A 15,094-nucleotide genomic window follows, 5' to 3' on the forward strand; every position below is an offset into this window, starting at 1 on the left:
CAAAGAAAAGATTGTCCGACTTGGTTAATTTGGCTAATCTTTTTGAAGAATTGAAACAATCTCTCTCTGAGTTTTCCAAATTAGACCTTGGAAACGAAAGCCTCTCCTAGGTTCAAATAATGAAAACACTTTGAGTTTAAGAACAGCATTGCTGCCTCTCTCAGAAATGTGTAGATTATTTCCCACCTCCTCAAAGCACCACAGTGATGGAAGGAAACACCACACAATATCATCGTATTCTATTCTCCAGCCCAAGAAATGGGCCCTCGGAGGAAGCAACTATTTCATTGTCAGCACTCCCGATTTCTGGGGCACAGGGATATTGATTGGGACACCTTCCTTAAGGGAGTAGTTATTTATAAATCAATGCAGGTATTGTTCAAAGGAGCTGAGTCTTTTCCCTTCAATATGGCACTTTTTTTCAGCACCACTGGGAACCAATAGAAAACTGAGACTCTATGTTAGCCAGGGCAGAGATGCTTTTGATACAATCTATAGCCTGCCCAGAGCTAGATTGGGTCTGCTGGTTTGGAAAGAAACGTTAATTTATTTCCTACCTTTGGCTGCAATGTTGATGCTTGAGTTGCTAAGCCAGGATCAGTGATGTATGTCTTCTTAGCCCCCGGGGGTTGGTACATCCCAGCTGGATTCTGGGGCGGGGCCACTGGAGGGGCATAGGTTGGCTCAGGTTTCCAGGTATTTTGTTGTCCAAAGGCTGGTTCAGAGCCATTTCTTCCCCCATAGCCAGGGCCTCCAGAGTAATAAGGGTCTTGGTAACGAGCCGGATTAGGTGCATACCCATAGCTAGGTTCAGGCAGGCGCACAGGCGGTGGGGTATACCCATAATCGGGCCCTCCCCGGGGCTGAGGATGGGCATACTGCCCAGGTCCAGGAACACGAGCTGTTTGAGGGCCATAGGTCTGGCTCGGTCCTTGATTGAAATACTGCCCGGGTTGAGGAGCTGGCATGAAGTGCGAACTGGGTTGGGCCGATTTCACTTGCACATTGAACGTAGGCCTCGTGGGGGTGGAAGCAGTGGTGTAGGAGGCGGGGACTGGTTGGGGCTGAGGTTTCAGCATGCCTATCGGGGCTACTGGGATGGGAGAAGGCTGGGCCACAGGTTGGGGCTTAGAAGTAGATTTCTTGGTGGCCGTCAAAGGTGGCTGGTTAGGGATGACCATTCGTTTATGCCCCGTGACAGGGGTAGAGACAGGAGGCGAGGCAGTGGGAATGGCTGAACCCTAAGGTGGGGGGGGGGGGGGAGGAAAGAAAAGAAAAGAAAACATGGTAGGGGTTAGCAATAGGTGAAAAAATAATAATATTTCTAATAGAAAATGAAAATAAGATCATAAATTCATTTTGTAAAACACCTTTAACAAGTCAGACACCGACAAGTGTTTTGCATAACTCAGAGGAACAAGCAGTAACTCAAAAAATAATCTAATTTTTCTAGTAAATTACATGGTGACATTGAGTAAAAGATATTAGCCAAACAGTGAGTTTCCCCATCTGTACAATGGCAACACTGACATCCAATAATCATTTTAAAGGGATATGGTGGGGAATCACTAATAAAAATGATTGTGACAGTAATCGAGATGCTAAATCCTGAGCTCACACATACTGAAACAATAACCAAACTGTACTTTCTTTCCTACTTTAATATGTATGTTCGTGTATATGTGTAAATTTAAATTTGATGCAACTTAAAAAGGTGGAAAAGGAGACAAATAATGAATGGCAAAATCATATATTCTACTAAGTTAAAAAGTATGCCCAAAGGCATTAATATTTCACACTAATAGGGTACAAAATAAAGGGTGTGAAATGATGGGGAAGCTAGGAGCTTTCCTTAAATAGGAACTATCAACATTTTTAAGACAGACCCTAAAGATACAGAATGGGAAACTGCAAAACAAAATGGAAAAGCCTAAAGTATAATTCTCCTTCAGTTATGATGCACACAGATAGACACATGTGTATAAATGATAAAGTTACAGGAAACATCCCAATCTGCTGAAAAGGGGGTAATGGAGAAACATAGCTTCCGGCTTGGCAATAACTCTAGAAATTGTGATATAGTGCCCAAATCCATACCTACTCTACTGAGCTATTTAAGTAATAATACCTTTTTCATTGCTACTAGGACTGAGAAAAGCCAGTGGCATTATAGGCTTGGTTAAACTGTGTGGTTGTTTTTTTTCTCTTTAAATAGTCAGGGACATGAAATATCTCTTCCCTTTTTTGTGTGTTTGATTTTCAGGGAAATGTGACAAAAAATGAGAGTTAGTTTTTATTCCCCCAAACGCAAGATAGTGAAGCATTAGCAAAAATGATTCCTCCTTAAAATAAAGTTTTCTAACGCTAATAAGGAAACACAAATTTGAAGCGAGGAAAGTATCATATCATATTTTGGTGGGGCTACACACAAAGCTGAACTTCAATGTCCATATCAAGTCTATAGTTAGATTTCAGAATTTGGGAGTTGATTCTACTTATTGAGGAATAGGTTATCTGTTCTTAATTGGTTTTGTCTTTGACAATACTGGTTTCTGAAAATCTGCTCCAGTAAACATGATAAATAACACATGAGAAACACAACAGTTGGGACATTTAGTCACCCAGCTCTTCTAGGCAGTAGTTTGCAATGTCTCTGGACAATTGAGTTGATCTCTTTCCTGAATGAATGACAGCAACAGAAATGCTAAATACTGAGCCTATAAACCAGGAAAATACTAACAAGCTTCAGGATTAGTAAAATGATTTGTGCACTTGAAAGATATCTGATTGCTAGTGCAATATTCAGAGCTTCTTATTCTCTTCATATTGGTTTTTTGTTTAATGAAAAGAAAAAAAGCCTCACATGGTTCTCTTTTTGCCCAAAAAGTCAGGGGAAATCTCTGAGAAACGAAAATGCCAATGTGGGCTGTGGCTGAGTGCTTCAAGATGCCCTTGCTGAACTTGTTGATACACCTGCCTATATGCCCCTGAATTCCCAACACAGTAAGTAATTGGAAACAAACTGGAGAGAGAGAGAGAGAGAGAGAGAGAGAGAGAGAGAGAGAGAGAGTTCATGTGTGTGTAAGCAGCATAAAAAAAATAAAAAAAGCATGGATTTAGGATCAGGAGATATGGGTTCTGATCCTGACTCTGCCACTTGCCTGTTGTGTGATTCTGGGTAAGTATTTTACTTCTCTGTGCCTCACTTTCCACATTTGTAAAATGGGGATTAAATACCTGTTCTCCTTCCCTCATAGTCTGAGTCCCATATTGTGACAGGCTTATGAATCATCTGCTTATCTACCTCAGTAAATAGTGCAGTACTTGTTACATAGTAAACTTAAAGAATACCACAATTATTATTTATAAATGTCTACCCTATAATGTGCCTGCATATAATAAATATGCGTACATATTTACGTGCAGAAATGCAATAAACCCTCATTTCTCCTACTTCCTCTGCATTCTCCCTCTTATACTTGGATTTGTAAAAAGCTTGGACCAACGACTCAGTGGACCTGGGTTCTAATCCCAGGTTCCTCCATGTGCTTTGGGCAAGTCACTTAATTCCTCTGTACTTCAGTTCCCTGATCTGCAAAATGGGGATTAATATCTGTTCTCCCTCCTAGACTGTGAACCACATGGGGGACCTGATTACCTTGTATCTACCCTGGAGCTTAAAAAAGTGCTTGGCACACAGTAAGCACTTAAATACCACAAATATTATTATTACCTTGAATTCACCCCACCCTCAGCCCAACAGCACTCACATACATATCCATAATTGATTTTAATGCCTGCCTCCCCCTCTAAACTATAAGGTACTTGCAGGAGGGGAAGTGTCTACCGACTCTGTTATATTGTACTAGCCCAAGTGCTTAGTACAGAGCTCTGCACATATTAAGCACTCAATAAATACTATTCATTTATTCATTCGTTTGCATTTATTGAGCACTTACTGTGTGCAGAGCACTGTACTAAGTGCTTGGAAAGTATAGTTCGGCAACAATTATTGATTGATTGATAATGGAATAGAGTCAGTTTACTTTAAAAACCTCATTCTTTTCCTACTGAATGATGAATGAACCAATGATTTGAATTTTCAACCCCTCTTGCTCACTTTTTCCTCTTGCCACTAATACATTTTAAGTCTCCACAGAGCAGCAACCACATATTTGGTATTTTGTTTTTGGTGTACTCTCAACTAAACACGTCTAAGTACTCTCTCAAAGATCTAGTACACTTCTCTGCACACAGCTTATTCTTTTAAAAAAAAAATGGCATTGAGTCATTTCTGATTCAAAGTGATTTTATGGATATATTTTCTTCAGAATATCCTATCTTCTGCCATAATCCGTAATCTTACAAATAGTTCTTCCGTGATCATTGTTATGGTTTCTATTCATCTGGCTGATAGTCTGCCTCTTCCACATTTTCCTTGAAGATGCACACTATAAAAACTCAGACACCAGTAAAGGTGATGATGATGATGACAGAGACAAGTGTGCAATTGTGTAAATTAACATGGCGGTGATTCCCAAAGGCCAGTCTAGGTGGAAGCAATTAATTTCACACAAGCTGAGGCTACAACTCAGGCTTCTGATGATCACTGAAATCAGATGGATTAGTCTGTAATACTAGCCTGTCTAGGAAAGTCTATTGAAAATTAAACAGGAGGTCTGTAAAGATAAATAGACATTTTTAATCTGCAAAGATGCATTTATTATTTAGAAAAAAAAACCTTAAAGGCCCTTGTGTACAAGGTACTGAACCAATAAACAACAAGCATATATTATATAGTTTTCAATTTTATTGAAAACATCTTTCATTATACATGTCATTTTCATTCATTTTATAGCACTTGGCAAATACACTCATCAATCAACAGTGGGATATTCTTGATTTTTCCATAAACAGAAATCCCATAGCATTGAATGGAACACCTTTCTGGAGCATTTCCTCAGCTTTTTTTTTTCAAAAAGATTTCCTATTAAATGAATTCTTACATTCCCTCAATAATACCCTAACAATATATTTTACTAAAAATGGCACAGCTGAAGAGACTGATACAGTTGTGACAGGCAACTTTCTCTAGGCCACAAATTGAGGAGGGACAGAACTGTAGAATTGTAATTTCCCAATCCTGACCACTAGCCACTAGAAGGTGCACTAATAGCATGGGTGAAATCTTGTACCGATACTCACTGCACACCACCCCATTATAACTGAAGTAGCAAACATTTCAGGGAGGTGATTTTTAGCTCAACTTTGCAAGAAATTTTACGTGACCATTCTCAACGTTGAGGGGCTTCAGAGGCTCCTACTTATATAAATAAACCTACAGTACAGTACATTTTGTACTAAGCATTTGTTTGGCAGGCACTCTGAAATTCCATTGTGCTGAGGGTTAATTTAATCTAAGTGCAAGTTCTATAATCTAGGAATGCAGTGACAGAGGAGGCTATTTCCATAGTAAGCAATCTTGTATATCATTATTCTCCTTACCCCCATCTTTGGCATTTATGTACAAGTTAATTTACAGACTGGTGGTATATAACTGATAGTAATAATGATAATAATAATAATAATAATAATAGCATTTACTAAGTGCTTACTATGTGCAAAGCACTGTTCTAAGCACTGGGGAGGTTGCAAGGTGATCAGGTTGTCCCATGGTGGGCTCAAAGTCTTAATCCCCATTTTACAGATGAGGTAACTGAGGCACAGAGATGTTAAGTGACTTGCCCAAAGTCACACAGCTGACAATTGGTGGAGCCGGGATTTGAACCTGTGAACTCTGACTCCAAAGCCCGTGCCCTCTCCATTGAGCCACACTGCTTCCCCATGACCTACCCATGAGAAGCAGCAGGGCATAATAGATAGAGCACGGGACTGGGTTCTAATCCCGGCTCCACCACTTGTCTGCTGTGTGACCTTGGGCGGGTCACTTCACTTCCCTGGGCCTCAGATACCTCATTTGTAAAATGGGGATTGAGACTCTGAGCCCCATGTAGGAGACTGTGAGCCCGCTGTTGGGTAGGGACTGTCTCTATGTGTTGCCGACCTGTACTTCCCAAGTGCTTAGTACAGTGCTCTGCACACAGTAAGCGCTCAATAAATACAGTTGATTGATTGATTGATTGATTGATTGGACTGTGTTCAACCCTACTTGCTTGTAACCACCTCAGAGCCTGGAATAATACTAAGCACTTAACAAGTAACACAGTTATTATTACTATTTATTTTCACTTACTTATTGAACTATTTGATCATTGCAGGCTCTTGCTACTTCAAAGTATAACCTTCTTCTTCCTCCTCCTCCCACTATTTGGAAATAATTTAGGTCTGCTGGTCTCTGCCATTATATTATCAGCTCCTTGAGGGCAGGGACCCAGCTATTTGCTTGTCTGTTGCACTGTCCCATGGCTTAGTGGATAGAGCACAAGCCTGGGAGTCAGAAGGTTATGGATTCTAATCCTGGCTCCACCACGTGTCTGCTGAGTGACCTTAGACAGGTCACTTTACTTCCCTGGGTCTCAGTTACCTCATCTGTAAAATGGGGATTAAGAGGGTGAGCCCTATGTGGGACAGGACTGCATCCAACCTGACTACCATGTATGTACTCCAGCACTTAGAACAGTGCTTGGCACACAGTAAGCACTTAACACACACCATATCATTATTATTGTTGAGTTGGCTTGACCAAGCATAATTCAGAAGTTTCTAAAATAACTGTGGAGTTCAACAAGGGGAGCTACAAATGTGGGTAAGTGGTTATATTTGCATCAGTGGAAATGATCAGATCCTGGTTCAAAGTTTTCTTGGAAGACCTTCAGGGTACCAAACAAGATCACAAAGTTAAATGCTTAGGGTTCAAATCCCAGGGCAGTTCATTTACCTATGCTTGTTTGACCTCGAAAATGTTTAAAATAAAAAGAAAGCCACCTTTAACTATACCATCCATTTAAAAAATAAATGAACACACAAACTGCTCCCCAGTTTGCTCAGATTTTCTCTCTCCTCTTCGAGAGATATATTTGTTCTCAAGTGATTGCTATTATAACTTTCAACAAACGTCAAATGTGTTATGTTATTCTACACATACGATTCTCTTTTTGTAACATACTTTGTTCTTCTAAATGGAGGTTGTTTGTCCATTTATTATAAAAAGATAAAGGAACAATCACAGTAGGGCATAATTTCTAGCAGAAAAGCACTTTCACCACAGTGGGGGAGGAAGGGTTGAAAATGTTTTCAGGAGGAAAAACTACTGGCACAAATAAGAGCCCTATTCAACAAATCTGTACATATCTCTTTATCCCTCTAGAACAGGCCCTGAATACAGATAATGACTAATTATAGCAAAATTTCTCATATTCCAACTTTTGTATATTCACTAAAACTGTACTACCTTTAACACTCCCCTTCAAAAATCCCTTTTAATATTTCAACTATTGCATGAATTGCTGAAGCATACTTATGTATTGGGCACATCTGCTGTTTCAGAAGGAATTCATTCTCTAATGGTAAATTCATACCTATTGAAAGGAACAAAAATAAATCTACAGCAGGTTCAGTGAATGCCCAAGTGAAGCTCATAAAGGCAGCATGTGGCAGATTTATTCCTAGTAGCCTGTATTCCTTGGAGTTGAGGGCGGGGGAAGAGTGTAATGAGTCCTGAGTTCCATTTCTGGTTCATTCATTGTCCATACCTGAGCCAAGGTGCATCACTTCTCTGTCAGTCAAGACCCAGGTGAGAATCAAATGTCACTTATGACAATGTGAGAATCAGATAAGCAAAGGCAGCATGGCCTGGTAGAAAAAATACAGGACTGAGAATCAGGAGACCATGATTCTAAACTCAGTTCCACTACTGGCCTAATGTCTCACCTTAGATGAGTTAATATCTCTTGGCATCAGTTTCCTCAACAGTAAAATGGGGATAAGATAGATGGTGAGACCTGTGTGAATCAGCGACTTTGTGTGATCCTCAAACTTTGTATCTACCCCAGCTCTTAGCACAGAGTGCTTAATAAATGCCATGACAATTATCATTTTTTACATTTGTGTTGGGAAAGCATTTTTGTAATTTCCAAAAATGTAAACAAGGACATATCATGTAGTTCTATACACGTTGAGTAAAATGTATCCACACTAGCCATGACTCCTTGAGGCCATAAGGTCCCTGAAAAAAAGGGCGGTACTATTAATTCATTCAATCATATTTATAGAGCGCTTACTGTGTGCAGAGCACTGTACGAAGCACTTGGGAAGTACAAGTAGGCAACATATAGAGACGGTCCCTACCCAACAGCGGGCTCAAAGGAACTCATGTAGAACAATCCCTGTTCTGTGCCTGACCTGATTAACTTGCATCTAACCCACAGCTTAGAACAGTGTTTAATACATAGTAAGTGTTTAACAAATACAATAGCAATAATGATTGTAATGTCCAGGGGTAAATCAACCACTGCCCCATGCTTCTGCATTAAAAAGTTGGATTTCTGAGTGACGAGTAATTTTAAAGAGAGGCTATTCTGCTGCAATCATAGCATTCTCAATCCCTTACTCTTGTTATGATTGGACCTTGTTACTGATGATCAAATTCCAAAAGTTTTGTACTTCAGGACAGAATCTTGACCGAGCAATGAAATAAACTTGATGTCCCATTTTTGACTTTTAATAATCTTGATTGTATCCTTTTTATGATATGTGTTAAATGCTTACTTTGTGTCAAGCATGGTTCTAAATGCTTGGGTAGATAAAAGTTAATCAGGTTGGACACAGACCCTATCCCATATGGGGCTCACCATCTAAGGAGGAGGAAGAACGGGAATTGAGTCCTCATTTTACAGATGAGAAAACTGAGGCACAGAGAAGTTAAGTGACTTGTCCAAGGTCACACAGTAGGCAAGTGGCAGAGCTAGGATTGGAACCCAGGTCCTCTGGCTATACCCAATAGGGTATGCTGCTTTCACAAATGATGTTCAGAAATTCACACCCATTTACGGGACTTGATGGGGAGTGATGACTTGTCACACCTTTGTGCAGATAAATGAAAACACCTTTGAAAATGTTTTTGAGTTCTTCAAGAGAAAAGTTCTCTTTTCTCTTGAAAAGAGAAATGTTTTTGAGTTGTTCCTGAGAAGCAGTGTGGCTCAGTGGAAAAGAGCATGGGCTTCGGAGTCAGAGGTCATGGGTTCAAATCCTGGCTCCGCCAGCTGTCAGCTGTGTGACTTTGGGCAAGTCACAACTTCTCTGTGCCTCACTTACTTCATCTGTAAAATGGGGATTAAGACTGTGAGCCCCCTGTGGGACAACCTGATCACCCTGTAACCTCCCCAGTGCTTAGAACAGTCCTTTGCACATAGTAAGCACTTAATAAATGCCATCATTATAAAAGTGAGTTTCATTCCCAATTCAACACTATATTATACTGTTGTTACTGGGATTGCTACTGTTGTATTAATAAACAGTGTTTAATCTGATGAGGTTATTATCCATAAACAAAATAAAGAATGGACATAATTTCACTTCTCCCTGCAATGAGACATTATAACATTTTGTGGAGAACTACTTGTTCTCAGTCCCACACATCTCCCCTCCCTGCCTCAAGCACAGTCACCAAGATGTTTGGGGTCTCCTGTGTTCTAGACTAAAATGGGATTGTGGGGCAGAAGGGAAAGGAGGAATACTTTTCTGCCCTCAGGTATTACCCCAGGAGCGGAATCTCAAAAGGTAAAGACGTGTTTTCAGAGTAAAGCAGACATTTCTGATGTCCTCTTACCTTCAACCTTGGGAAACGGACTACACTGATCCTACCCTTATCCCAACCTTCAAGTGGAAAGGTAAGTATGCTGGGACTTTGGGTTGGAAAAACCCTCTGAAAGTCCTGCCTTCCTCTCAAAAACGCTGGAAGGGTTGACTATTGAAAATTTTGCATGCCTCAAAGAGAGATATGTAACAGTGAAACTGAAAATTCCAGCCAGTCCTCACTGTTGGCAGGACACGGAACTCAACCAGGTCAATATCACCTAGAAGCCCAGTGCAGTTGAAAGTAGGGCAAGAAATCCTAGGTTTGCCCAGGAGTTAGCTGTTAAGGTGTCCTTGAGTCTAGGAGAGTGGGTTATCACCTTAATGCCCATTTTAGATAAAGCATGAATCTGAGTTTTGATCATTTAATAATAATAATAATGATAATAATAACATCTGGTAAGTGCTTACTGCATGCCAACCACAGTAATAATAATAATACTTATGGTATTTGTTAAGCACTTACTATATGTAAGGCACTGTACGAAGTGCTGGGGTGGATACAAACAAATAGGGTTGGACACAGTCCCTGTCCCTCATGGGGCTCACGGTCTCAATCCTCATTTTACAGCGTGGCTCAGTGGAAAGAGTATGGGCTTTGGAGCCAGAGGTCATGGGTTCAAATCCCGGCTCCACCAACTGTCAGCTGTATGACTTTGGGCAAGTCACTTCACTTCTCTGTGCCTCAGTTACCTCATCCGTAAAATGGGGATTAAAACTGCGAGCCCCCCGTGGGACAACCTGATCACCTTGTAACCTCCCCAGCGCTTAGAATGGTGCTTTGCACATATTAAGTGCTTAACAAATACTATTATTATTATTATTATTATTCAATCGTATTTATTGAGCACTTACTGTGTGCCGAGCACTGTACTAAACGCTTGGGAAGTACAAGTCGGCAACATATAGAGAGGGTCCCTACCCAAAAACGGTCTCACAGTCTAGACGAGGTAACTGAAGAACAGAAAAGTGAAATGACTTGCTCAAAGTCACCCAGCTGACAAGAGGCAGAGCCAGGATTAGAACCCATGACACTCTGACTCCCAGGCCCATGCTCTATTCGTTCCACTATGCTGCTTTTCTACTAAGCACCGGGGTGGGTGCTAGATAACTAGGTTGGACACAGTCCCTGTCCACATGTTGCTCACAGTCTAAGTAGAAAGAAAAACAGGTATTTACTGCAAATGAGGTGTTGTGACTGGCACTTTCACGAGCACCCTCCTTCCTGAATTTCACCTGACTTGGAACAGGGTGGAAAGAGTCGGGGGGAAGGAAGGGAGGAATTAAATCACCACCCTTTCCTGCTGCTCTGTATCTAACGATGATGATGATGGCATTTATTAAGCGCTTACTATGTGCAAGCACTGTTCTAAGCACTGGGGAGGTTACAAGGTGATCAGGTTGTCCCACGGAGGGCTCACAGTCTTCATCCCCATTTTACAGATGAGGTAATTGAGGCCCAGAGAAGTTACGTGACTTGCCCAAAGTCACACAGCTGACAAGTGGAGTGGGATTTGAACCCATGACCTCTGACTCCAAAGCCCGTGCTCTTTCCACTGAGCCATGCTAATAATAATAATAATAATGATGATGATGACGATGATGTTATTTGTTAAGTGCTTACTGTGTACCAGGCACTGTACTAAGCACTGGGGTGGATACAAGCACATCGGTTTGGACATAGTCCCTGACCACATGGGGCTCAATGTCTCATTCTCCATTTCACAGATGAGGTAACTGAGGCCCAGAGAAGTGAAGTGACTTGCCCAAGGTCACACAGCAGACAAGTGGCAGAGCTGGGATTAGAAGCCATGACCTTCTGACTCCCAAACCCGTGCTCTAGCCGCTACACCATGCTGCTTCCCTACTATGCACATGTTCTAGACCTATTTGCTGGGAGGACCGGATGCATTATATCAACGCTGTACACTGATGCCTTGGTCTAACAACCTTGCCAGCATTTTTCTAGCCTCCTGGGAGTTTGGGAAGGGCTAGAAAGAACCAAATCCGAAAAACGATGCTGCTACTATGATGCCATCGTTCAGTTTCTCGGCTTCAATGTTTTTTTCATTCCTCGGCTGGAACGTACCCCATGTCAGTAGCAAAACAACCTCCTTCCTTGCTCGTAGCTGCTGAGTTTCCTCATGGCAAGCGTATGCGGGTAAAGGGCTGTCACTAACTTAACCACAGGCATGGGATGGTTGTAGAGTGAAAGCAGTCTCCCTGATCCCATAATTACTAACACAGACATGCATGAGCATTTTAGGTTCAGCATTACATAACAGGAGTGGCATTTCAGAAGCATGAATCTCTGGGGTAGGTTTCTGGAGGCCAGCCCATGCTCCTCAGGGATAACGTCTGGGTTGTCTGTGGCCCTGACACCATGGCTAGGGGGCATCTTGGGCTACCCACTGGAATGCTACTCAGCAACCCAGCTTCCCCCAGGAAAGTGGCCGTTAGACAAGGTTAGTACCATAGTAGGGAGAGCAGAAGGCACACAACCAGAAAGTGCAGGGTATCCATCCTGTCCACTAATATAGGGACATCTCAATTCTTTCATTCAGTTGTATATACTGTGTGCAAAGCATTGTACTAAGCACTTGGGAGAGCACGATATAACAAACAGACACAGTCTCTGTCCACAACGAACTTGGTGACTCTCACAACCTTGGAGCTAAAGTTTTCTTACTCTGCTTAAAGTTTTATAGTTTTATAGTTAATTAAGATGACATGCTCAAAGCATAAGGGTCTGTCCTATGTAGATTTTTCAAGGTGCATTTATGTCTTGACCAAAAAAAAAAAAAAAAAAAAATACGGCTGTCCCAGGTGGGACAGGAACAGGAACTGTGTCTGGCCTGATGATCTTGTATCTATCCCAGTGCTTAGTACATCACTTGGCTAGTAGCAAGTGCTTAACAAATACCCCAGTTATTATTATTATTATTATTATTATTATTACCATCATAGTTTTTATTATGTGGTATCCTGGCAAAAATAATGGCGGATTGAGATGCATGGGCATCTCAGCCAGAGGGAGGGACTACGTGGGGAAAAAGAGCACTGGAACAAAGAAAGCTTGGGGGATGGGAGGGACTCTGAAATCTGGGCTTGTGGGTTGTAAGGCTCGGCTGCAAGGGGAGCTTCAAGGACTGCAAAGGGATTAGGAACCTCAAGGAAAGCCACGTCCTTGCCCAAGGTAGCTGTCTCCCTTTCTCACTGTTTCTCGATCTCATCTATCTCACTGCCGGCCCCTCACCCACATCCTGCCTCTGGCCTGGAACACCCTCCCTCCTCAAATCCAACAGACAATTATTCTCCTCCTTCACCTTCAAAGCCTTATCGAACATTCATATTCTTCAAGAGTCCTTCCCTGACTTAGCCCTCCTTTCCTCTTTTCCCACTCCCTTCTGTGTCACCCTGTCTTACTTCCTTTATTCATCCCCCCTCCCAGCCTCACATAACTTTTCTACATATCTCTAATTTATTTATTTATATTAATGTCTGTCTCCCCCTCTAGCCTGTAAGCTCGTTGTGGGTAGGGAATGTATCTGCTCAGTATTATAGTGTACTCTCTCCCAAGCACTTAGTACAGTGTTCTGCACACAGTAAGTGCTCAATAAATATGATGGAATAAATGAATGGGAGCTCTTGCTAGTCTTGTTTCTTAAAGGCCCCACTACTGTCCCTTCTTGGGGACCCAGGTATATGACCACCTGATTATTCATGCTTGGTGCTGATAATCAAGTGTTTCTTTATCCCCCATCTATAATTTAGAAGTAGTTATCAAGTTTTATGTTTAATTTGGGCAAAAGTCAGGTTAAACATTCAAAAATGTCAGGATTGAATCTTATTTTCATTCATTCATTGTCAGTCTATTGTATTTATTGAGCACTTACTGTGTGCAGAGCACTGTACTAAGCACTTGGAAAGTACAATTCGGCAACATACAGAGACAGTTCCTACCCACAAACAACAACATCTGCCTGGTAGTATCACTGCTTCTTCAGTTCTATTATTCCTAATCAGTATTTGCAAATGTTACAAATGGCTAAATGCTTGTTAGCATCAGTGGTGGATTTTCCAATAAGTCTGCTAGACTCCTGCGAGGAATGGATTGGGAGAGAGTAGTCACTTTTTATGGAAAAATGATTTAAAAACTAAAAGATTTTAAAATAATAATACAAGGTTTCTGTGTCTGTTTTTTTCTTCTTTTTCTTCAAAAAGTGATAGAGGATTCCTCCCATAACTATGATGGCTTATAAGTGAGCTCATGCCAGAATCAAGGTAGTCATAATTGCAACAGAATGAGATACAAACTAAGGAGCAGCCACAAGATTGGTGCCTTTGGGTAGCACAGTTACAAAATCACTCATGGTTCTCAACTCCTTGAGGGCAGGGAGTGGGTTATTGGCTTCCATGTGCCCTCCCGAATTCTTAATAAAACATTTTGTACTCAGAAAATATTCAGTAAATATCACTGATTGATTGGCCACATTGCTAGTTGTTGATATGTGTAGTGGTGTAACAGCCAACTTGCTAACTTTAAGGTATCAGGCTCCACTGCCACTTCAAAAATTTATTACTGGAATTTTGTTTTGCGGGAAGGGCTCTATATTGGAGCATGATAATAATATTTACATAAGAAACGAGCTAAACTAATCCAAAGTACTGGATGCCCAAAAAGACTCCAGGACTTTTACAGAGTGGGAAGAAGAGAGAATCCCCTTAGGAGTAAATATATGTTCACAGTGCATTGAAAAATGTCCGTACTTTATGGGTAGCTCCAAAATGTGATAATACTGATGACAATAAACACTAATAATTGAGCCTAAAAGCATGCTCATTAGTCCTAAGTTGACCTAGGCAGAATTGAGATGGATCTGTATATTGGCTTAAGTCCACTCTCACAAACAAAACAAAGCAAAGCAAAACAAAACCAAACAAAAAAATTACCAAAATTCTGGACCTTGGGGATTTCACTCCGAGTTTCAAAATATGATCCAGGAAGGAGTGGTAAAAATTGTATCAAATTGGGTAAAATGCTAAATAACTGCCTGCTGACAAATGGCAAACCCTAACCTGGTAATGATTGATCACAAGTTTCACTTAGAAACACAGAATAAGAAAGGACTGCCAGGTTCATTAATGCTTAAGTAGTTTAGGAAAAGAAAAGAAAATTTTATTTGATAAAGAAATAGATAATTTGGAAGTTCAGAAGGGAAAGCAAAGTGCTCAATGTATCAACTCCCCTTACTTGAACTGTACAGAGCAATGGAAGTGA

The 15,094-nt window shown here is 41.0% G+C and overlaps 1 protein-coding gene across 1 annotated transcript in view; it reads right to left on the bottom strand.

The window, feature by feature from the left end:
• The window catches only part of LOC119930838 (LIM domain containing preferred translocation partner in lipoma), a 728,061-nt gene that overhangs the window by 278,385 nt on the left and 434,582 nt on the right, over positions 1-15,094 (bottom strand). Inside the window, 1 exon segment of the mRNA XM_038749542.1 lies at positions 558-1,241. Within this exon segment, the coding sequence (XP_038605470.1) occupies positions 558-1,241 (684 nt within the window).

The sequence above is a fragment of the Tachyglossus aculeatus genome, chromosome 7 (assembly GCF_015852505.1).
Source record: "Tachyglossus aculeatus isolate mTacAcu1 chromosome 7, mTacAcu1.pri, whole genome shotgun sequence".
In the NCBI taxonomy this organism is placed as follows: Eukaryota; Metazoa; Chordata; class Mammalia; order Monotremata; family Tachyglossidae; genus Tachyglossus; species Tachyglossus aculeatus.